This window comes from Equus asinus, chromosome 3 (genome assembly GCF_041296235.1).
Source record: "Equus asinus isolate D_3611 breed Donkey chromosome 3, EquAss-T2T_v2, whole genome shotgun sequence".
Classification (NCBI taxonomy): Eukaryota; Metazoa; Chordata; class Mammalia; order Perissodactyla; family Equidae; genus Equus; species Equus asinus.
The window spans coordinates 102,255,250-102,278,886 of record NC_091792.1 but is presented as its reverse complement, the minus strand read 5'-3'; the positions used below and the strand labels follow the sequence as shown (position 1 = coordinate 102,278,886).

At 36.6% G+C, this 23,637-nt stretch overlaps 2 protein-coding genes across 9 annotated transcripts in view; one reads left to right on the top strand and one right to left on the bottom strand.

Annotated features, from left to right (window-relative positions):
* Positions 1–23,637, top strand: part of ART3 (ADP-ribosyltransferase 3 (inactive)) — a 117,897-nt gene that overhangs the window by 28,954 nt on the left and 65,306 nt on the right. The window lies entirely within an intron of this gene.
* Positions 16,567–18,604, bottom strand: CXCL11 (C-X-C motif chemokine ligand 11). The gene is made up of 4 exons (XM_014865813.3): positions 18,448–18,604; positions 17,733–17,859; positions 17,552–17,624; positions 16,567–17,316 (listed from the first exon to the last, which is right to left on the bottom strand). Exons 1-4 carry the CDS (start codon positions 18,506–18,508, stop codon positions 17,275–17,277), a joined length of 303 nt encoding a protein of 100 aa, XP_014721299.1. The 5' UTR covers positions 18,509–18,604; the 3' UTR covers positions 16,567–17,274.

Genomic DNA, 23,637 nt, shown 5'->3' with positions numbered 1-23,637 from the left:
GTCTTCATTATGTTACAAAGATAAATATTTGCATGCATGAATCAGAGATGACAGTGTATGTATCATCAACTAAAATGATGATTAATCCACATCTGTACACCTGAGGTCCAGTAGAAACTTAATTTACCATAAGTTCTCATTTCAGAGAAATAGTAAGTTTTAGATTCCTGGTTCCTCCTTTGGAAAAGAGCCAAAGAAATGTGGCATAATTAGGCTGCTACTTTTCTGAGTCATTTTGTATCTTAAATATTGGGAATTTTCCAAGAATCTCTATTAAATTGTAGCAATATTTTGGCTTAACAGAGCGATTGATGAGTTTAAATCATACTGAGGATACTGTTCAGGGAGGGTCATTGAATTGTTAATCCAGAGATCCAAGAACTCTAGGGGGAGAGGTGTAAAAATTGTGGTTAGTGAATTAAATTGAATAGGAGATAAAACCAGAGATAAAACCAGAGGAGAGGCAGAGAAGAGAAGTTGGGAATTGGTATCCTTTCTGTTTCCTTACCTCCGTCTCTCTCTCTCTTCCTTTTTTTTCACTCTTTATCTTTGTCTATTTAACTCTCTTTCCTTTTCCCTCTTTCACTTTTTTTTTAAATTGAGGTAACATTGGTTTATAACATTATATAAACTTCAGGTGTACGTTATCATTTCAACTTCTATATAGACTACATTGTGTTCACCACCAAAAGTCTAGTTTCCATCCATCACTGTACAAATGTCCCGTTACCCATTTTTCCTGCCCCGACTCCCCTTCTCCTCTGGTAACCGCCAATCTGTTCTCTGTATCTGTTTTTGTTTTTGTTCTGTTTTTTATCTTTCACATATGAGTGAAATCATACAGTATTTGTCTTTCTGTATGACTTATTTCGCTTAGCATAATACCCTCAAGCTCCATCCATATTTTCACAAATGGTAAGGTTTCATCTTTTTTTTTTTTGGCTCAGTAATATTCTATTGTATATATATGCTACATCTTCTTTATTCATTCATCCATTGATGGACACTTAGGTGGTTTCCAAGTTTTGGTTTTTGTAAATAATGCTGCAGTGAACATAGGGGTACATATATTTTTTCAAATTATTATTTTTGTTTTCTTTGGATAAGTACCCAGAAGTGGAATAGCTGGATCATATGATAGTTCTATTTGTTATTTTTTTGGAGGAATCTCCATACTGTTTTCCATAGTGGCTGCACCAATTTACATTCCCCTCAGCAGTGTATGAGAGTTCACTTTCCTCCACAGCCTCTCCAACACTTATTTCTTGTCTTTTTAGTAATAGCCATTCTGATAGGCATAAAGTAATATTGTGATTTCGATTTGCATTTCCCTAATAATTCGTGATGTTGAACATCTTTTCCTGTGCATGTTGGCCATCTCTGTATCTTGTTTGGGAAGACGTCAGTTCAGATCCTCTGCCCATTTTTTACTTGGGTTGTTTTTTTGTTGATGAGTTGTACGAGTTCTATATGTATTTTGGATATTAATCCATTATTGGGTACATGATTTGCAATATCTTCTCTTAGTTGGTATGTTATCTTTTTGTTTTGTTGATAGTTTACTTTGCTGTGCAGAAGCTTTTTAGTCTGATGTAATCCCATTTGTTCATTTTTTCTTTTGTTTCCCTTGCCTGAGGATACACGATGTTCAAAAAGATAGTGTTAAGGCCAGTGTGAAAGAGCGTACTGCCTATATTTTCTTCTAAGAGTTTTATGGTTTCAGGTCTTACATTCAAGTCTTTAGTCTATTTTGAGTTAACTTTTGTGTATGAGGTAAGATAGTGGTCTACTCTCATTCTTTTGCATGTGGCTATCCACTTTACCAACACCGTTTACTGAAGAGACTTTCCTTTCTCCATTGTATGTGCCTGGCTCCTTTGTGGAAAATGAACTGTCCATAAATGTGTGGGTTTATTTCTGGGTTCTCAAGTCTGTTTCATTGATCTGTGTGTCTGTTTTTGTGCCAGTACCATGCTGTTTTGATTACTATAGCTTTGTAGTAAACTTTGAAATCAAAGAGTGTGATACTTCCAGCTTTGTTCTTTTTTCTCAGGATTGCTTCGGCTATTTGGGGTCTTTTGTTGTTCCATGTAAATTTTAGGATTCTTCATTCTATTTCCATGAAAAAGTTTGTTGGGACCTTGATGGGGATTGTATTGAATCTGTAGATTGCTTTAGGTAATATGGACCTTTTAACTGTGTTGATTCTTCCAGTCCATGGCAGGGAATATCTTTCCATTTCTTTGTGTTTTTGATTTTTTTCAGCCAGTGTCTTACAGTTTTCAATGTACAGATCTTTCACCTCCTTGGTTACGTTTATTTCTAGATATTTTATTATTTTTGTTGTCATAAATGGGATTTTGTTTTTGATTTCTCTTTCTGCTATTTTGTTGTTAGTGTATAGAAATGCAACTGATGTTTCTATATTGAGTTTATACCCTGAAACCTTAACTATATTTATTATTTAATAGTTTTTTTGGTGGCTTCTTTAGGGTTTTCTATATTTAAAATCATGTCACCCATGAATAGTGACAGTTTTACTTCGTCCTTTCCAATTTGGGTACCTATTGCTCGGGCTAGGACTTCCAATACCACATAGAATAAGTGTGGTGAGAGTGGGATCCTTATCTTGTTCCTGTTCTTAGAGGGACAGCTTTCAGTTTTTCACCATTGAGTATGATGTTAGCTGTGGGTTTGTTGTATATAGCCTTCAATATATTCAGATACTTTCCTTCTATACTCATCATATTGAGATCTTTTATTGTAAATGGATGCTGAATCTTGTTGAATGCATTCTCTGCATCTGTTGAGATGATTATGTGACTTTTATTCTTCATTTTTTTTTGGTGTGGTATGTTACGTTGATGATTTGTGGTTGTTAAACCATGTTTGCATCCCTCGAATAAATCCCACTTGATCATGGCATATGATCCTTTTAATGTGTTGTATTTGATTTGCTAATATTTTGCTGAGGATTTTTGCATCTATGTTCATCACAATATTTGCCTTTAATTTTGTGTGTGTGTGTGAGTTGTCTTTGTCTGATGTGGGTATCAGGGTACTGTTGGCCTTATAAAATGAGTTAGAAAGCACTCCCTCCTCTTCAATTTCTTGAAAGAGTTTGAGAAGGATAAGTATTAAATCTTTGAATGTTTGGTAGAGTTCACTTGAGAAGCTGCCTGGTCCTGGACTTCTGTTTTTTGGGAGGTTTTTGATGACTGTTTCAGTGTCCTTACTAGTGATCACTCTATTCAGATTCTCTATTTCTTCTTGATTCAGTTATGGAAGGTTGTATGATTCTAAAAAATTACTTCTTCTAGGTTATCCATCTGGTTGGCATATAGCTTTTCATAGTATTCTCATAATCCTTTGTATTTCTATGGTATCAGTTGTAATTTCTCCTCTTTCATTTCCTATTTTAGTTATTTGAGCCTTCTTTCTTTTTTCTTAGTCTAGCTAAATGTTTGTCAGTTGTGTTTATCTTTTCAAAGAGTGAGCTCTTGGTTTCATTGATCATTTTCTATTATCTTCTTAATCTCTATTTCATTGATTTCCACTCTTGATTTTTATTATTTACTTCCTTCTGCTGGCTTTGGGCTTTGTTTGTTCTGCTTTTTATAGTTCCTTTAGGTATAATGTTAGATTGTTCATTTGAGATTTTTCTTGCCCCTTGAGGTAGGCCTGTATTGCTATAGACTTCCCTCTCACTGCTGCTTTTGCTGCATCCCATAGATTTTGCTATGTTATGTTTTCATTTTCATTTGTCTCCAGGTATTTTTTGATTTCTCTTTTGATTTCTTTGTTGATCCAGTGGTTGTTCAGTAGCATGTTGTTTAGTCTCCACGTATTTGTGTCTTTCCCAGCTTTCCTCTTGTAGTTGATTTCTATTTTCATACCCGTGTGGTTGGAAAAGGTGCTTGATATGATTTCAGTCCTCTTAAACTTATCGAGACTTGTTTTGTTTCCTAATATATGATCTACCCTTCAGAAAGTTTCATGTGCACTTGAGAAGAATTTGTATTCTAATGCTTTTGGATGGAACATTCTTTGTATATCTATTAAGTCCATCTGGTCTAATGTTTCACTTAAGACCAGTGTTTCCTTGTTGACTATGTCTTGATGATCTATCCATTGATGTAAATGGGGTGTTAAAGTTCCCTACTGTTATTGTGGTGTTGTCAGTTTCTCCTTTTAGATCTGTTAATATTGTTTTATATATTTTGGTGCTCCTATGTTAGGTGCATAAATATTAATGAATGTTATGTCTTTTTGATGGATTTTCCTTTTATCATTATATAATGTCCATTTTTGTCTCATGTTTTCTTTTTTGACTTGAAGTCTATTTTGTCTCATACAACTTTGGCTACACCTACTTTTTTTGGGCTGCCATTTGCTTGGAGTATCATCTTCCATTCCTTCACTTTGAGCCTATGTTTGTCGTTAGAGCTGAGATGGATCTCCTGGACCCGTATTCTTGTCTCTTGTTTTTTAATCCGTCCAGCCACATTATGTCTTTTGATTGGTTAATTTGATCCAATCAAATCCATTTTAATTTAAATTTTGGGTGATTATTGATATATGAGGACTTAATACTGCCATTTTATCTTTTGTTTTCTGGTTGCTCTATATTTCCATTGTTTCTTTGTCCTTGTATTTCTGCCTGCCATTTCATTTTGGTGGTTTTCTGTGATGTGTTTCTAAGTTTCCTCTTTTTTTATGTTTTGTGACTGCTCTGAATTTTTGTTTTGTGGTTACCATGAGGTTTGTGTAATAAGTCTCATAGATAAGATAGTCCTTTTTCTGCTGATAGCGTCTTACCTTCATTTCCCTATGCAGGCTCTGTCCTTTTCCTCTTCCCCATTTGTGTTTTTATTGTCACCAATTATCCCTTTTTATATTGTGAGTTTGTTACCAAATTGAAGGTGGTTATAGTTACTTTTAATGCTTCCTTTCCCTTTAATCTTTATAATTGTTTATTAATTTATTCTGATGCAGAGTTGCAGTTCTTTCACCTTTTTTTATTTATCATCTTGCTTAAAGGTTTGTTTACCTTTGCCTTTTCATTTCAGGTAGGAGAGCTCCTTTCACCATTTCTCGTAAGGCAGGTCTAGTGATGATGAACTCTTTCAGCTTTTGTTTGTGTGGGAGAGTTTTTATTTCTCCTTTGTATCTGAAAGATAACTGTGCTGGATACAGTATTTTTGGCTGACAGTTTTTATCTTTCTGTATTTTGAATATATCATTCCATTCTCTCCTAGTAGAGTTTATGTTGAGAACTCTGCTGATAGCCTAATGGGGGTTCCTTGTAGCTTGTTTTTTCCCCCCGGCTGCCTTTATTCTTTCACTGTCATTGACTTTTGACAGTTTTATCATCATGTGTCTTGGAGAAGGTCGTTTTGTGTTGAGATAATTTGGTGTTCTATTAGCTTCATGAATTTGTATGTCCAGTTCCTTCCCCATGTTTGGGAAGTTCTCAGCTATTATTTCTTTAAATAAGCTCTCTCCTACCTTCTCTTTTTCTTCTCCTTCTGGGGTACCCATTATTCTTATGTTGCCTTTTTCTAATGGAGTCAGATAATTCTCATAGAATTTCTACATTTTTAAAAAATCTTAGTACTGTTTCCTCTCCTACATGCATCATTTCTAAGTTCCTATCTTCAAGCTCATTAATTCTCTGTTCTGTATGGTCTGCTCTATTTTTAATGCTTTTCTTCATCTCTCTATTAAATTCTTTAGCTCCAGAATTTCTGTTTGGTGCTTGTTTTTTAAAGTTTCAGTCTCTTTGGTAAAGTATTCTTCTGTTCATTCATTTTATTCCTGAGCTCATTGAACTGCCTTTCAGAGTTTTCTTCTAGCTCATTGAGTTTCTTCATGACAACTATTTTGAGTTTTTTTATCAGTTAGATCATAATTTTCTATGACTTTATGTTCGTTTCTGGAGAATTTTTATTTTCTTTGTGTGATACCGTGTTACTGTGGCTTTTTGTGGTGCTTGCTGAGTTATTCCTTTGTGCATTTGTCGGAGCAAACACTTTTATTATTTAGGTATAGCTTTGTGTGTGTTTTTTGGGTGAGGGAGATTGGCCTGGAGCCAACATCTCTTGCTAATCCTCTTTTATTTGCTTGAAGAAGATTGTCCCTGAGCCAACATCCATGCCAGTCTGCCTCTATTTTTTGCATGTGGGACATCTGCCACGGTATGGCTTGATAAGCCGTGTACAGGTCTGCACCTGCGATCTGAACCTGTGAACCCCAGGCCACTGAGGCAGAGTGTGCAAACTCAACCTTAACCACCATGCCACTGGGCCAGCCCCTAGCTTTGTTTTGATTCAAACTTTTTAACTGATTGGGGATTAGAGACCTTTCTTTTGTTTTTCAGGAGGTGGCACTATAGTGCACATTTTGGTTTCTCTTATCCTAGTTGCCTCTGGCTATACTTGAGGATCTGCACATTCCACTCTCCATCACCTCTATTTGGGGTATTGCTGGTAGTTTCGTTGTAACCCCCTGTGCCTCTGGAGGTCACTGATGCCCTGCTGTTGCTGGTGTTGCTGTGATTGCTGGCTTCACTACCAGGGTACAGGGATGATTGATGCCTCTGTGTACTGGGATCACCTGGATCATCCCAGCTCTGCCTCCATGGCAGAGGGAGAGGGAAGATGCAGAAGACACTGGGTTCACAGGGCACCACTTCTACTGTTGCCTGTTGCTTTGTGATTGCAGGGGCTGCTGTAGTTGGGATGTTGGAATCCTGTGCATGCCTTCACTGCTGCTACCAGGCTTTGAACTGTAGCTGGGGGCCCGGGATCTTGGAGCTTCGCCTCCACTGCTGCTCTGCTCCCTGTGGCTGCAGGTGCTACCATGGCTGTTGGGCTGGAGTTGTATGTGCACCTTTGCTGCTGCCCACCAGGTTCTTTGAGGCTTAGGGAAGCTGGCTCAACTGCTCTGGCTGGGGGTCCATGGTCCTGGGTACTGCCTCTTCTGTTTCCCTGTTTAGCGTCCTGTGTGTGCTCCAGTTTTCCCACCTTCGTATGTACTGATGTGTGGATCTCTTCAGCATCCTGGTGTGTTGGGCAATGTAGTCTTTGTTGAGTTATGAATGTTTTACTTGCTGTATATTGAAGGGGAAAGACAGAGGGATCCTCTCACACCTCCATAGTGATGACGTCTCTCTTTTTCTTTCTTTCTCTCTTTCATTCTCTTCTCTCTGTCTTCCTCTCTTTCTCTTTCTTCGTTTGCTCCAGTAGGGCAGGAAGACTATGGATTAAGATGTATTGACAAATCCCAACACAGGAGGTCTCAAATTATACATGGTTCTTAATATAAAGTATCTGAGGCTGATTTCCATATTAACTAACTGCATAGTATTAAAATTTATTTTATTGAAAACAATATATACAATGAATACTGTAATCTTTCTTTTATGTTAGGCTGTGCTTTTTAAAAAAACTTATCACATTTAATCTTAACAACCACTCTGTAGGTGTGCTTGTTTTTTAATAAATTAAAATGGGATTCTTTCGCAGGATTTGCATTCAGGCAGTCTAACTCCAGAGCCTCAACCACTCTACTGTACTGCCTCTGTGGGTTGCTTTTGTCGTCAGCCTCTATTGTCAAAATCGGTGACATCAATCAACACATTAGGGCACTTGGTCATATTAAATTAGTGGCATCAGTTGTCCCTCAGGAGGAAGCAGATTCTCTTGCTGAATCTGCCTGACCACGATTAAGAGGAGTGTGTATCCAGGAACCTGAAAGGAAACAGAGGATATACTCAGCTCGAATTTTGAAAATAATTTAATGAAGGTTCTACTTACAGAGGGGTGGACAAGATTAAAAGAACCAGCAAGAGATGTTGAGAGCATTCAGTGGGAAGCTGTCATCTCTCAGAAAGAGGCAAAGTCAGGAAAAGATTTTACTAGAAGCTAGTGATAAGCCCATTACATATTAACATAAATAACATATTTTTATTAAAAATAACTATTTTCTAAATCAAAAATAATTTGGTGAAAATAATTGTTTCACTTAAAAATAATTTTAGTGAAAATTATTTTACATTTTTGCAAATCTCTTTAATGTGTTCAAAGTCTGGTTTAATACAAGATAGCTAGACTCTCATATCTACTTCTGCATTTAATTTGTTGCAATATTACATGCCATGTAGCCTCTGGGAACTTGTGAGAGAATGAGAATAAAAAAGCAACATAACGTCTTTTTTAAAAATTGTTTTTATTAATTTTTCTATTATTCCAACAACATTTGTTCAGGGAGGAACAAATAGATAGTGCCAAAAGAAGAAAGATAAAATCATCCAGAATTGTGCCACTCTGTGCTGGTTATACCAAAGCAGTATCTATAGAGTTTTGTTCATAAAAGGCTGTGATTCAAGAATTTTATACCCAGCCAAGTTGTCTTTCATGTACAAAAGCAACAAGTATATTCTCTAATAGGGAAAGTTTCCGAAAATTTCTGTGGTAAGCAGTTCTCCTGGGTAAAGTTTTTCGTATTTGTCTCTGCTGAAGAAAGTGCTTGAAGATAAATTCCAAGTGACCAGGAGATGGTTGATGGTATAGTGAGTAATCAAAATAGGTAAGCCAGAGTATAGAAAAGGCTGAAGGCCATTACTAGATACAGAGAATAGGTTGGTGGTTACCAGAGAGGAAGGGGGTGGGGAGAGAGTGGAAGGGGTAAAGGGACACAGGTGTATGGTAACAGATGGCAACTAGACTTTTGGCAACTAGACTTTTGGTGGTGAACACTATGTATCCTATACAGAAGTTGAAATATGATGTACACCTGAAATGTATGTAACGTTATAAACCAGTGTTACCTTAATAAAAGGAAAACAAGTAGAAATTATTAGCATTATCCCAAGTCAAATGCCTTGAATTCCTCCCATTTCTCCTTATTCTGTTACCTCCCATTCCTTCTTTCCCACTTACTCCCAGAACTTCCTTCTCAGATTATGATGCTACAATCTGGGGTAATACAGATTACTCCATAATTATTGTTATGTATCTTCTAAGACTGACGTTTTATATTTGCTTTCAGTTTGAAAACAGAAATACAATTACAGATTTTATATGTAATCTGTAACTATTATTTATGATTATCAAGGTATATAAATAGATGTAGATTAAGTGGTTTAAGTGTTTGCCCTTGGTCTTTTAAAAGTAACATCATAATATTATTATGAAAATAGTTTTGACTTTTTTGGACTTACTGAAAGTGTCTCAGGGACCCCTAGGGGGTGGGTTCAGGGAGTGTCACACTTTGAGAACTTTTGCTTTATGATATAATGTAATATGGTATAGTATAATCTCTGTCCATTCAACCCTTTCATAGTTGTTACACAGTGAATGCTTAAGACTGTGACTTCAGAGCACGTGTATGATATTGAGTAATGATGTGTATTACAACGTTTAATGCAAAATAAATAAAAAACGGGCCTGCCTGGTGGCGCAGCGATTAAGTTCGCACGTTCTGCTTCTCAGTGGCCCAGGGTTCGCCGGTTTGGATCCCGGGTGTGGACATGACACTGCTTGGCGCACACCATGCTGTGGTAGGCGTCCCACATATAATGTAGAGGAAGATGGGCGTGGATGTTAGCTCAGGGTCAGGCTTCCTCGGGAAAAAGAGGAGTACTGGCAATAGTTAGCTCAGGGCTAATCTTCCTCAAAAAAAAAAAATATTAAACAGAAAAATAATGACGAGAACTTTATGAAAAAATATAAGTGATTTCACAAGTCTATCACTCCTATCAATTAGAAAAGCACAAGTATTTGAAGCACCTATGAGTGTTCTAAGAGCACTCAGAGCACTTATTCAGTACGAGATGCGCTAGCTGTACAAATGTGAAGATCACTTACTATACAACTAGAACACCACTTTATGCAGAATCTGGTGAAAGCCCTTTGGTCTCTGGTGCTCTGGGCACCAAGAGTCCTTTTTTATTAGCAAGTATTGACTGTCTGCCAAGGAACTGTATCATGGGTGCTACAGGCGTACAAGTTAATATGACATGGTCTCAGTCCTGGAAAAGCAAGTGTTGTAAGGTAACCATTGGCTGACAGCCAGCCGAGCAAGCTTGGAAACCGTCAAAGAGATCCCACGATTGCTGAAAGGAGTCTTGGAATCTTCTAGGAGAGGAAGACATCGTAAGCAGATAGGAAGAATGATGTGTTATAGTGGAGGTGGTAAGGGGAGAGTGATCCATTCTAAAGTGTATGTGTGTGGAATGCCTCAGGAAAGGATTATAGCAGGTAACTCTTGAATAGAGTCTTGAAGGATGAGTAGGTATTAGACAAGTGGATAAAGGAGAAGGGCATTTCAGACAGAAAATAACATGGAAATGGCAAATAATTATGACTGGAGTAGAGATTTTAGGGAGCAGCAGCATTCAGAGAGAGAGGCTAAGCAATGTGGACTTTATTCTGAAGACAATGAGAAGGTATTGAAGGATTTTCTTCTTGTTTTTGTTTTGTTTTGTTTTTGGTGAGGAAGATTGGCCCTGAGCAAGCATCTGTTGACAGACTTCCTCTTTTTGCTTGAGGAATATTGTCACTGAGCAGCATCTGTGCCCATCTTCCTCTATTTGGTATGTAAGATGCCACCACAGCATGGCTGATGAGTGGAGTAGGTCTGCACCCAGGATCCAGACCGGCAAATCCTGGGGCTGCTGAAGCGAACTTAAGCACTACACCACCAGGCTGGCCCCTGAAAGATTTTAAAAGGAGAGTAATATCAGATTTACATTTTAGAAAATGTCAAAGAAAACCAGAGTTGAATGATAGTTAACATGATAAAAACAGATTTTGTTTAGGAACTGTTGCAATACAGGGAAAGAGACCTCAGTATAGTGCTGGGCTCAGTTCCAAATACAGTGTGGAAAAGTAGGGATTTATGACTAAGGAGTCTGGGCTGGGGGATTAATGGATGGAAAAGTCTTACGGAGATAGGGTAATTTTTGCTAAACTGACCTAACAGGATGCTTGCTGAAGGCAGGTCAGAATGATCAGATATCACAGAGGGATGGTGGAAAATGAGGAATTTGACCAGATATCAGGAGTGATCAGATATCAAGGATGGGGGATTCTGGCTAAATGAGCTATTAGCAAGATTCTTGCTAAAACTGGATTCTGCAAAGACAAACAAAGAATCCAAAAGGTTGAGGCCTAGCTGAGAAGAAGATTCAGAGGAGCGAGCTAAAGCTTGGTCAAGGAGAGAGTCTTTGTCAGAGGTTACTGTGGAGCACTGTTGGAGGATGGACGACTGAGACAGGGAGATTAAGGAGGCTCTTACAGTAGTCTGGATAAGAGCCAGTCAGGGCCTGGGCTAAAGTTTTAACCATAGAGATAGGATAGAAAGGGATGAATTGAAGAAATTAAATGTGATATGAATTGTACTTTCAGGTAATGTCATTTGGATGGATGCTAAATATAAATGGCAAGAGGTTCCAAATCTTTGTTTTGCTTCCTATGGTCTTTTTTAAGGGGTAAATGAAATATATATGTGTGTGTGTGAGAGAGAATATGGATATATTATTGTATTGGCATACATATTAAATTTAGATGATTTTATTTTCAGAATCTTGTGACAACTTGGGGTGTGATGAAAATAGGGCAGGTAGGCCGTAGGCATATGGCTTTGTTGAAGAGAGGCCCAGGGTCAAGGTAGAGGTGGAAGTAGGGGCAGCCTTATTCTTTTTTTGGAGTTGCAATAGATAACAAAGATGAACGTACCTTGAAATAGAGCACTGTGTTTCTGAACTCATGCGTTTGGGAGGATGTTTACAAATACAGTAGTGCCCCCTTATCTGTGAGGAATATGTTCCAAGACCTCCAGTGGATGCCTGAAACCATGGATAGTCCTGAACCCTGTCTGTACTATGTTTTTTTCTGTATGTACATACCCATGATAAAGTTTAATTTATAAATTAGGCACACTAAGAGATTAACAACAATAACTAATAAAATAGAAAATAACAAGAAACTGTAATAAAAGTTATGTGAATGTGGTCTCTCTCTCTCAAAATACCTTATTGTACTGTACACCCCTTTTTTCTTTTGTGGTTATGTGAGATGATACAATGCCTACATGATGAAATGAAGTGAGGTGAAGGGCTTAGGCGTTGTGATGTAGCAGTGCAAGTGGGATGGAGCGGAATGGTGTGAGATTTCATCATGCTACTCAGAATGGCACCAATTTAAAACATGAGTTGTTTGTTTCTGCAATTTTCCGTTTAATATTTTTGGACTTCAGTTGATCACAGGTAACTAAAACCATGAAGAGTGAAACTGTGGATAAGGGGAGACTGCTGTATGGCAGGCTTAATCATTTGGGCGAAGAGAGAACATTTGAGAGTGCCATAAAGGTAAATGTGTTTTCCTGAGTATGGTGCCTTCTCCCCTCCCTCTCATAAATCAAAGATTTAAGTAAAAATGAACTTTATGAATGTTTTGTTCCGTTTCTAATCAAAAGCTTTAGAAAAGATCTACTTTTAACTGATTGATTGTTAGTTGTCTTTTGGGAGGAGGAATCTTAAGTATGTAGTTGAAAATGCATGTTATTCCATATTTTAGATCCTCATTTGGTTTTCTTCAAACTCTTATTGATGATTTGTCTTTGTGAACAATTTGAAGGATGTTAAATCATGGTTTATGGGAAGTTATGTGAAGTCTGTGGTTTACCTCAGGATATTTCCAACATACTAGCAGTTTATTGAGCAGCATCAAGCAACTACATCTGAATTTATGGAGCCAGAATTTCCAGGAAGTGTAGTTATTCTTCTTTAGTACTTAAGCAAAACTATAGTTGCAATGTACATAATGATCTCAGGCTCAAAATTCTCAGACAAGGCAAGAAGAAGCAACTAAGACTGCCTTGCCCCCTCCTGCAAATAACCCAGACGATTGTGTGTGTGTGAGTGTACTATTTATAATTCACAGAATGCATTGACTACAGCATAAGGATTTATATGGGTTAGTTCTGAAAATCTTTAAGAAACAGGTACTAAAGAGGTATATTAATTTCATATGGGTATATTAAGTACCATACTCAATAGCCAAAAATAATTAAATATGATCTTTGCTTTTCCAGCAGTTTTATCCAAAACTACTATATATATTTGAAAACTCCTCTTGGTTAATTAGAGGAAACAGTTCTGAATTTCTGAATTACTGTGGATATTTGGCATCTCAGGTTCCAAATGTATAAAACCCAGCCTGTAGTTTTCTTTGTTAAACCACATCTTCCCCTGACCTATTTCTTTTAGTGGCAGTACTATTTTTTTAAACCTCAAAACCTCAGCTGCTTTTCTTGATTCCCTCTCTGCCTCCACGTCAGACTCAAATCCTTAGCATTTTCCTTGGTTCCTTTCCTCAGCTTCAGCCGTCACATCCAGCCTATCAGTAAGTCTTATTGATTCTCTTTTTGCAGTGTAGTCCTAGTATATTTCTGTTTTCACCACTACCACCTTAGGTTAGCCCTTGTTATTTTTATACTGTGTAAAATGTATATAACATAAAACTTACCGTGTTAACCATTTAAAAGTATGTATACAATTCAGTGGCATTAAGTACGTTTACAGTGTTGTATAATCATCACTTTTATCTAGTTCTAGAACTTTATCACCCCAAACAGAAACTCTGTACCCATTAAGCAGTCACTTCTCATTACCTCCTCCTGCTTGCCCCTGAAAACCAGTAATCTGCTTTCTGTTTCTATGGATTTGCCTGTTCTGGATATTTCATATAAATGGACTCATACAATATGTTGCCTTTTTTGTCTGGTTTCTTTTACTTAATGTTTTCAGGGTTCATATATGTTGTAGTGTATATCAGTATTTCATTCTTTTTTATGGCTGAATAGTATTCCTTTGTGTGTATACACCACATTTTCCATTCATCTGTTGATGGACATTTGGGTGTTTCTACCTTTTTGCTATTGTGAATGGTGCTTTATGAAGTTTTTGCTTGAACAACTGTTTCTCAGTTCTTTTGGGTGTGTACCTAGGAGTCGAATTGCTGGGTCGTAAGGAAATTCTGTTTAACTTACTGCCCTTACTACTTTTCAAACCAGTATTTCCCCAAGTGTGGGACAATACCAGGAGGTTCATGAATAACAACATTTAATATCAATTAATTGTTCTCTTTTTAACTTTAGTCCCTCTGATTAAATTATGGAGAGTCTCAATTTGATATTAGTATGGCTTTCAAACACCTCACCAACTGTGTTAATCTCCTTTTTAACAAATACAGAGCAGTCCTGAAGCCTAGAACCTTTGGCATACAATAGTATCTTGCTGGGATTTAGTGTCATTTCATTGTATTTCGTTTTATTGTTACATTTTATTTCTCTAGTAAGTGATAGTTCACATGTGCAGGAGTGAAAGTTTGCTTTTTATGTATATGTGAGCAAAATAAAGGTGATACACAATTTGCAAAATATACTGAAGATTGATCAGAAATATGGTAAAAATTTGTGAAGATGGTATGAGAATGACATGAAGTTTGGGAAATATAGACCAAGCTAAGGCTACATGTTCCCTTTCCCAGTCTTTCCCAGTTCCCATCAACCTTCTGTGCCTTTCCCAGAATAATTTGGAATAACTTGGACTAACTTTGATAGGGTCATTCTCTTATTCATGAATATTTAATGAATCCCATTTATGGAGAGTAAAATTTAAGGTTGTTTAGCTAGACATTTCCTGCGCTTCAGCCTTCACTCCAACCAAACCAATCTAATTATTATTTTCGAAGCTCACCTTACCACTGTGCATTCCTTCATGCTGTTCCTCTGATGTAAGTTCTTTTCCCCTTAATTTCTATTGCCATTCAGTCATTCCATTCTCAAATATTTTATTGAGGGTCCAATATGTGCCAGGCACTGTTCTGTAGTCTAGGACTGCAGTGGATTTCTTCCTGAGCTTACACTTGTGGGAGAGCAGATCTTAAAGGTAGGAATAATTCTTTAGTTACAATTGCAAGAAATAATATGATGGAAAAGTAGAGAGTGTTAAGAAAACAAATAAATAGGATACTTAATCTACTTAAGATTGAAGGAGTGGTTTCAAAGAGGATCTGTTGGAGAAATTGTTATTTAAGCTGAGATATAAGTGACTAATAGGCAGGCATTAGTTTAGTGAAGAAATGGGCAGAGAGAATAGTATGTACCAAAGGTACTGAAGTGGGAAGGATCTTGGCTCAAGTATATTAATTCTTTCGTATGTTTATTTTGCCCTGAAGACATTTAAGTATATGTTGTCTTCTCAATAATAATCTACTGATCTATATTACTTTACTTTTAAAAAATACCAAATTTATCATGTAGTCCTAACTCAGTGAATTTTTATTTTTAAAGATACTCTAAAAAAATCAAATATTGGATCCAGATCTTAAACTATCCAGGGGATTCATATAGAAGTCTAATGTGTATAGGGTTTATGATATATATATATTTGTTATATATCATACATTTATATTATACATCATAGTATAAATATATGATATAGATTATATAGATTTATATAAAAATCCCCTGGATAACGTTTTGGCTTCTCATTATTGCTTGTAGACACCAGTCAAAAAGCCAGTCAGTAAGAGGGCCTTTTAGGTTCTAGGGACCCTCCTCTTCTATTTGCTTTTCTGTCCATTCCCTGAACTGCTTTATGGTTGGCTCTTTGATATCAACTGGAAGGATACAGAAATGATACATTAAAATTGTTCTTTTGTTTTCAAATAAACGGAAATACCTGATTATTCTTCTGGTAATTTTGTAACAAATATTTTCATTTTTTCAAATGTAGAGGTGTCTATATAAAGAGTGCTTTATCAGCTAAGATTTTTGCATACATGCAGAGAAACCAACTCCAGCTATCTTCAGCAGAAAAGCAGTTTAATTGGTAGGTGAAGAATCCACAGGAAGGCTAAGAATCAGGCTTGGAAAATGGACGAAAACCTAAGGGAACCAGGTATCAGGAAAGACTAGCCGAAGTCGTGCTACAGGAGCACGTGTAAGGAAGCCATTACTGTAAGACTTACACTGCAGCTACTGCTGCTTTAAATAATTTTCTTACGGATAGTATCTTTGTGGTGCTAGCTGGAGTTCAAAGTGTGTAGGGTAAGAGTGGTCTGGCTGAGACCTTGTTCTGGCTGCCAGGGAAGATCTCCTTCCTTTTGCTTCTCCGTTTTGGCTCCTACTAAGACTCACATAATAAGGGATTTGTCCCAAGTAAGAAGGGGATTTGAACCTAGGAAGACCCCTTAAAGAAAAGACAGCTGTCTTTCACAGCTACCCGTTAAAATACATTTCTAAACAATTCTGTGTGATGACAGGTAGCTATATGCTTCTTGAAATACAAGGTAAAATTGCTAAAGGCATCTCAGATTTCTGGAAAACGTATAATGGTTTCTGTTTTAAGAAGAGTTGTGGTAATTTATTAGAGGAAAATTATTTTGATTCTTTTCAAAGTAAAAGTATTTTAGATATCCCTAAATTTTATAGTATAGGCCTGACTGAAAAAAGAGAGTATATGTTTTTCTAAGAAATCATAGAAAGTAAAGGTGATTGCCAGATTGCATATATATTTATTTTTCAACATTTTTCTTTGATAGACAAAAACATTTTATATTTAAAATGTGTCCAAAATAGTCTTGTAACTTGTAAGAATAGATAAAACCATAGTGCACAATAAACATACATATCCTAATTGCTTCAAAACATCTCAAAGAAAAAAAAAGTTGTTTAAAAAATCAAATTAAGACCAGAGCTACTAATTCACTTATGAAATATTTACACTCTTACCAGTTTCCCTTAACTTATAATTTTTTTCATAGAACATTTCATGAATGACAGCCTTTTTATAAAAAAAAAAGGAAGAATTTTTTTCCTAGGTATGTATGGGCTATGTGATTTTTGGGAAAAGAAATGTGTATTTACATTAAAAATTATTTGAGGAATGTTTATTACACACATGGATGCTTTTGACTCACAAGGTCTTGAATCCAGTAATAATGTCAGTGTCTCCGTTGTAACTGCAGATTGTAATATGGAATATAGATCAAGTACAGACAGATAACTTCTAAAGACAGAAACGTTTTATAATCACAGCAGAATAATTATAAGCATCAAATGTCCTAGAAGGTTCCCTAACCTAGAATGGCATAAATGTACATTGCAACAGGCCGGAGAAAGTCAGTTTCCATTTGCAGAGCTCTTATTTCAGTAGTCACAGTTAAACTTGTTCTAGATTTTCAGATTCTCTTTTCCCGGACTTCATACATTTTGATATTTTAAGAAATTCCTTCTTTCAGCTTTCTGTAACGAGAAAATGAGAGTTTTATAAACTTGGGCTGTTCTTGTTTCTCAATGGTTAAGAGTTGAAATGTTGAAAACATATAGCAGAAAAGAGAGGCTAATTATAACCAGAGACCCCTTATCAAAACTCTTCACACAGGATCATGGCAGAATCTTTCTACAGTTGTCTAGTTTATTTTTTCAAAAGATCTGTCTTGGATAAAACACTATAAAATGGAAGTAGTCTGTAACCTACCTTGATTATAGCGTTTGCTTGCTTCGATTTGGGATTTAGGCATCTTTGTCCTTTATGTGCTTTCAGGGTAATACTGTTAAAGGAAGATCCAGAACAGTCTTAAATTTTGGATGGAAAAACATAAGCAAAAAACCCCCTAAAAGCCTCCACCATTGTTACGTTCAGAGAATTCATTACTTACATCAATTCTATTTTGTCACAGTTGTTACTTGGGTAAATTATGGAGACTTTCTCAATATCTGCCACTTTCACTGCTTTTACTCCAGGGCCTATGCAAAGACAACGCCCTCCTTTGAACATGGGGAAACCTAGAACAGATTATAGCATCAGTTACTAATGCATCTAATTGCAACAGATGGCTGTGGTTTATAATCCTGGTGAAGAATGTGAGCTGAGTTTTCATCAAGGGTAAAGATAGTAATTTGTCAAACAGCGCTTGACGCTGCTGTTACTGGGAAAGGAGCTTAAAGTAAGGTGATGATTTTCTCTTAAATTTTGCAAGCAAACCATTAAAGAATAAAAGGAAGCATGAAAGAAATTTATTGGAGATCAAGCTTATTTGCCTCATGCCTCTTGAGCTTATTTGCTCAGAAGTTTTTCCAGGAAGCTAACAATATTATCTCATATAAAATTTTGTTAACAGACATTTAAAACTATTGCTAAAAGGCTCTTGCCAAATCAAAAATTCCATTAAGTTTATCATCTCTAGTTTCAGTAATCATATCTAGTGCCTTAAACATTTCCATTTCCAACATTCTCTGCCAAAGCTGTAATTACTTCTAATGTGTGAGGTTAAATAAAAATTTATTATATCTTTCAGGATAAAAGTACAAGAAAAGACATTTGAAGCATTAGAAAAGAAATTTGTAGGCTGAGAAGTAAAAAGTACCATATACCTTGAACAATCATAGCACAGAATATCACAGCCAAGACTGTAGACATGCCCTTCACACACATGTTTGTTGCTGCTGTTGCTGGTACTTCAGTGTTGATCCTCTTCTTGGAGGGAGTAGAAATGCTGAACCTGGAAGTAAATTCTTAATCAGTATATATGGGGCATTATATATACCAACAGTCCTCTTAAGGCAACAGGAATTTCCCTCCTTGAGTCATGCTCCTTTCTTGTTTCCAAGAGTTTCTATTTTGTTCTCATCTAAATATCACTGTCTCTTCCTATTTGTTACAGTGTTGAAAGTAAAAGGAATGTGAAAGCACTTTGTAAAGAGTAAAGAGCTGTATCAATATAGAATAGTGTACTGCCTAATGGGAGCCAGCCTCCTTAAGATGGCATTTCCTAGAAATGTATTTAATTATTGGACTACTCTGGGAATCGAATTCTGATTGTCATTCATTCTTTCATTCAGGAAGATTGTCTTCCTATTTTCAGTCCCTTTACCCTCCATCCCTCACATAACTATACAAAAGAACATTCTTAAAAAAACACTGTTTTTATCATCTTTTGCTTTTAAGTCCAAACTCTTATCGTATATATGTATAAAGCCTACATTGTTTGACATCAGATGACTTTTATTTAACCAGATTTATATTTTTGCCGACTGTAATTGCACCTCCAAAAAGTCTCCATGTACTTCTGGATTTATATGCATTTCTTTTTGCATGTTTAACAACTTTTACTTTATATTTTAGCGCTGTTATTTAGTACATAAAGTTGTATGAGTTGTGGATTTTAAAAAAAATTAGTCCTCTTTTCTCATGTGATGTTTTTGCTTCTTGTTTTCTACTTTGATGTAACTCCTGTTTTTTAAAATTTACCTTTACCTTTTCCTCTTTAATCTTTCTGAATCTATTTGTTTTAAATGTATCACTTGCAGACACTTAAAAAAATCATATCCAAGGGACTTGAATTGGTTGAATTTTTTACTGTATAATTGGTAATCTAAGCTTTTTAAAATCCTTGCTATTTCTTTTCTGTCTTTATATTTTCTTTCGTTTCTTTTAAGCATTTTTTCTATGTGATTTGAAAGGAATACATTGTTTTACATTTTGCCAATAATCTTTAAAAAAATTTTATCTGAATTTTTCTAATTATTTATATATACCATAAATAGTATCTTCTAGTTCCTCCCTTTGTAAGATGAGAGAATCAGTTACTTTCTTTCAAACATTTCTTCCTATTTCTTAATTTTGTTGGTATAATTTGGGATTGATAGGTAGTTTATTTTTAAATGATTATTTTACATTATTTATCTTCTCTTTTGAGAATTATCATTTACAGTTTAACCTGAAATCATATATTTATTTAGACATATCCTACATTTAAATTCTTTTAGCAACCACTACCAGTGTTTAAAACCTCTTTGTCTTTAATTAATCTCAAAGTACCTGGAATATTGTTTCTTTTTCATTCATTCATTTAACATCTGTGATTCAAGACTAATTTTCCCACAGGAAAAAAGGTAAAGTAAAAAGAATATGTTCTTAGATCTCATAAGTCCTTATCCGTTATTTTTTCTTTAATGCTGCTGTTCATTTTCTTAGCATTAGAAATACAGTAGAGCATGATTGTTAACAGAGAAGGCTGTGAAGTAAGCCGATTTTCAAATCCACGCTCTATTGTTTACTAACTGTGCGGTCCTGAGCAAGTTACCTCACCTTTTTGAGCCTCAGTTTTCTCATCTACAGATAGTATAAATATTATAATATTTATAATATAATTTATGTATTTGTAATATATTTACATTATATAGGTGATATAAATGGGGATAATAATGCTACCTTTTTCGTAGGGCCATTATTAGCTAAGTATTAAAAAAGGTAATTCATGTAAATCATTTAAAGGAGTCTCCGGCACTCAATAAGTGTTCACTGCTGTTATTATTTTATTTTATTATTTTTGGTGGGAAAGATTGGCCCTGAGCTAACATCTGTTGCCAATCTTCCTGTTTTTGCTTGAGGAAGATTGTTGCTGAGCTAACATCTGTGTCAGTCTTCCTCTATTTTGTATGTGGGATGTCACAAGCATGGCTTGTTGAGCGGTGTGTAGGTCTGTGCCCAGGATCTGAATCCGCGAACCCTGGGCCACTGAAGCGGAACATGCAAGCTTAACCTAACCACTATGCCGCTAGGCCAGCCCCAACTGCTGTTATTATTCTCTCTAATATTTTACATTGTTATTTCCTAAATTGACATACCACATCTACCTAATTTTGGAGAATTTTTCAGCATTAGCACAAGGATGGTTACTTAATAAAAGATTGGATGATATTGTTATAAGGTATGAAAAATAGTTTAAATTATAATAATTTGAAGGTAAAAGTAACATACTAATCATGAAAATCACTTACAGAAGAAGTTCAATGTGTAAACATAACAGCATGTTTCACAAAATACAGACAAAGAATAGTGCATATCTCTGTTTACCACCTAAAGTTACGCTGTCATGTAGCTTTGGTGTCAGGCAATCTCTTAAACAGTGATTCTTGATTAATTTAAAAAAAGAAAAACCTTGGGCTGGCCCCATGGCCGAGTGGTTAAGTTCGCGTGCTCCGCTGCAGGCGGCCCAGTGTTTCGTTAGTTCGAATCCTGGGCGCGGACATGGCACTGCTCATCAGACCACGCTGAGGCAGCGTCCCACATGCCACAACTAGAAGAACCCACAACGAAGAATACACAACTATGTACCGGGGGGCTTTGGGGAGAAAAAGGAAAAAATAAAATCTTAAAAAAAAAAAAAAAGAAAAACCTCTGGAAATTGACATTCTTGAAAATATTTATGCATGAACTAGGACTGGATTAATATCCTATGTTATACTATTCCAAATAGGCGTAATTCAGATTTACATAAAACATGAGCAGACTCTCTTTCTTTTGCTTTTATGTGTAAATTACTACTTAGCTGGGTACAAAACTCGTGGGTCACAGTTTTCTGTCTCAGACTTCTGTGTATGTTGTTTTATTGTCTTCCTTTACTACAATAGTAGTACATAATATTGCAAAAACATTGGAAACTGGTTTTCTTCCCCTTTGGATGTACACACACATTTTTCACATAACAGTTTTCATAGCAGACTATGCCAGGTCTCTTAATTTTTCTGTGTGTCAGGATACATTTCTACATATTCTAAGAGGAGGTAGAGGAGAAGACAGAAGAAAAAAAAATCCTTCCTTTTCCTTTTTGAGGAAGACCACCCAGTAGTCTGTAGGGAGGGTGCTGCTGCTTGTAGATGACCCTAGAAGAGGAGGGCTATCCCTGCCCATGCAGGTGCAGCCTTGTCTGCTTTTCCTCACAGCTAAATTGCAGTTTGGATGCTGAGAAAGCTTTATTTCTTCACTTCACTGAAAGTTCTCAGGTAATCCATCCAAAAGTATGCCGAGTTGGGAGAGAGATCGGTTTTTTGCTTTAACCTTTTTACCTCATTTTCTTGAAGCACACAGAAAGTAAGCCTAGTTAGGCTCTGGCAGGTGCTAAAATGGATGCTCTCTCCTTCCTCAACTCTCTCTCCCTCTTTACTGCCTCTTCCTCCCAGAGTCTTTGCCTTCAAGTTTACTGAAAAGCACCAGTCCTTTCTACAGTAGTCCATTTGTTCATTCATTCATTGAAGAAATATTTATTTTAGGTGTCTGTTTACATGCCTGGAACTCTTGAGTATCAAAGCTAGAGCAGTGAACAAAACCAACCAAGTTCTTTCTTGGATCTTGCAAATTTTGCAGCTTCCTGGGCAGGCTGATGGCGTAGTGGTTAAGTTTGTGTGCTCCGCTTCAGTGGTGTGGACCTATGCACTGCTTATCAAGCCATGCTGTGACAGGTGTTCACATATAAGATAGAGGAAGGTGGGCACACGTGTTAGCTCAGGGCCAGTCTTCCTCAGCAAAAAGGAGGATTGGTGATGGATGTTAGCTCAGGGCCCATCTTCCTCAAAAAACAAAAATTTTTTTTTGCAGCTTCCTAACTTATGTCTGCCTGATTTCTGCTGTCTCTGTAGATGTGTGTCTTTAGGACTATGACTTCTTCTGGCCTAAATACATTCTAATATCACATGAGGAGGATTAATTTCTTTCAGAACATCCCCTCATCTAGGGAGCTTGAGAGATCCCTCTTCTTTCTTTTCATATAATATGGTTCCTCTAGCACTTTCCTCTCCTTTCCTTCCTTTAAGTTGTGATATCTTCATGAAGCTCTCAACGAGTAAGAGGCATAAACTGTGTAAGAGAATCAAAAATGTTTATTTCGGGTCTTAGGAATTGCAATTTGGGAGACACAGATTCAAGTAGAAACTCAAATGTGCTCCAAGGACAACAAAAGAGGCAGGTGTTTATAAAGGCAAAAAGAGACAAATTCCAGCAAAGTTACATAGGTTGTTTTGTGATTGGTGCTGGCAGCATCTGTTACTTCTTGGCTATATGTGATTGGTTGCTAAGGCCATCTCTAAGGCAAAAAGTTCTTATATATGGGAGTGAGCCTATTTCTTGGAAGAAGGTCAGGATGATAGCAGTAAAGCCCAGTTCAACAGTTTACATTCCACCTGGGTAGAGACGTGCATAAGCCTCACTTCGCTAATGGCCTCCTGGCTCCATTTTAGATGCCCTTGACGTATGGGACTCCATTTTGTAATCACCTTCCACAAAGTCGTCTTCAATGCATAGTGATTTCTTCTTCTAGCTTTGTTACTGAACCAAGTTCATTTTGCCTGTTGCCCAGAAAGACAAACACCAAGATGACAAGTTTGCAGCAGAGAGTTTAATCACAAGGCAGCCAAGTGAGGAAACCGGAGATCAAGTCTCAAATCTGCCTCCCCAAAAATGGGGACTCAGGGATATTTATGGGGTAGGGGGCAAGGTGGTCTGAAATGTGGAGATGAGGAGAGGTTAGGTAGTTGATGATCTGAATAAGCGTAGTCAGACTTCATGCCTCTTCATAGGGCGCATGTTCACAAAATGGTGGAGTTATGATCTGAGGGTGGAGTTTTTATCCTCTTTATGTGAAAAGATCACTTATTGGAGACCTGCACAGGCAGTACATCAATACGTGATGTATTGGTAGTGTCAGCTGGCCTGAAGTGGACAAGGGGTTCTAATTCCTGAAAAACAGCTCAAACACCCGGTACCATGTTGACCTAGGCACCAGG

Excerpts from the sequence above, each read along its gene's own strand:
- CXCL11 (XM_014865813.3), bottom strand. The coding sequence starts at position 18,508 with ATGTGTGTGAAGGGCATGTCTACAGTCTTGGCTGTGATATTCTGTGCT. Across the intron at positions 17,625-17,732 it reads TGTGACAAAATAGAATTGAT|TATTACCCTGAAAGCACATA; the intron begins GTAAGTAATGAA and ends TTCCTTTAACAG. Across the intron at positions 17,317-17,551 it reads AAGCAAACGCTATAATCAAG|AAAGCTGAAAGAAGGAATTT; the intron begins GTAGGTTACAGA and ends TTCTCGTTACAG.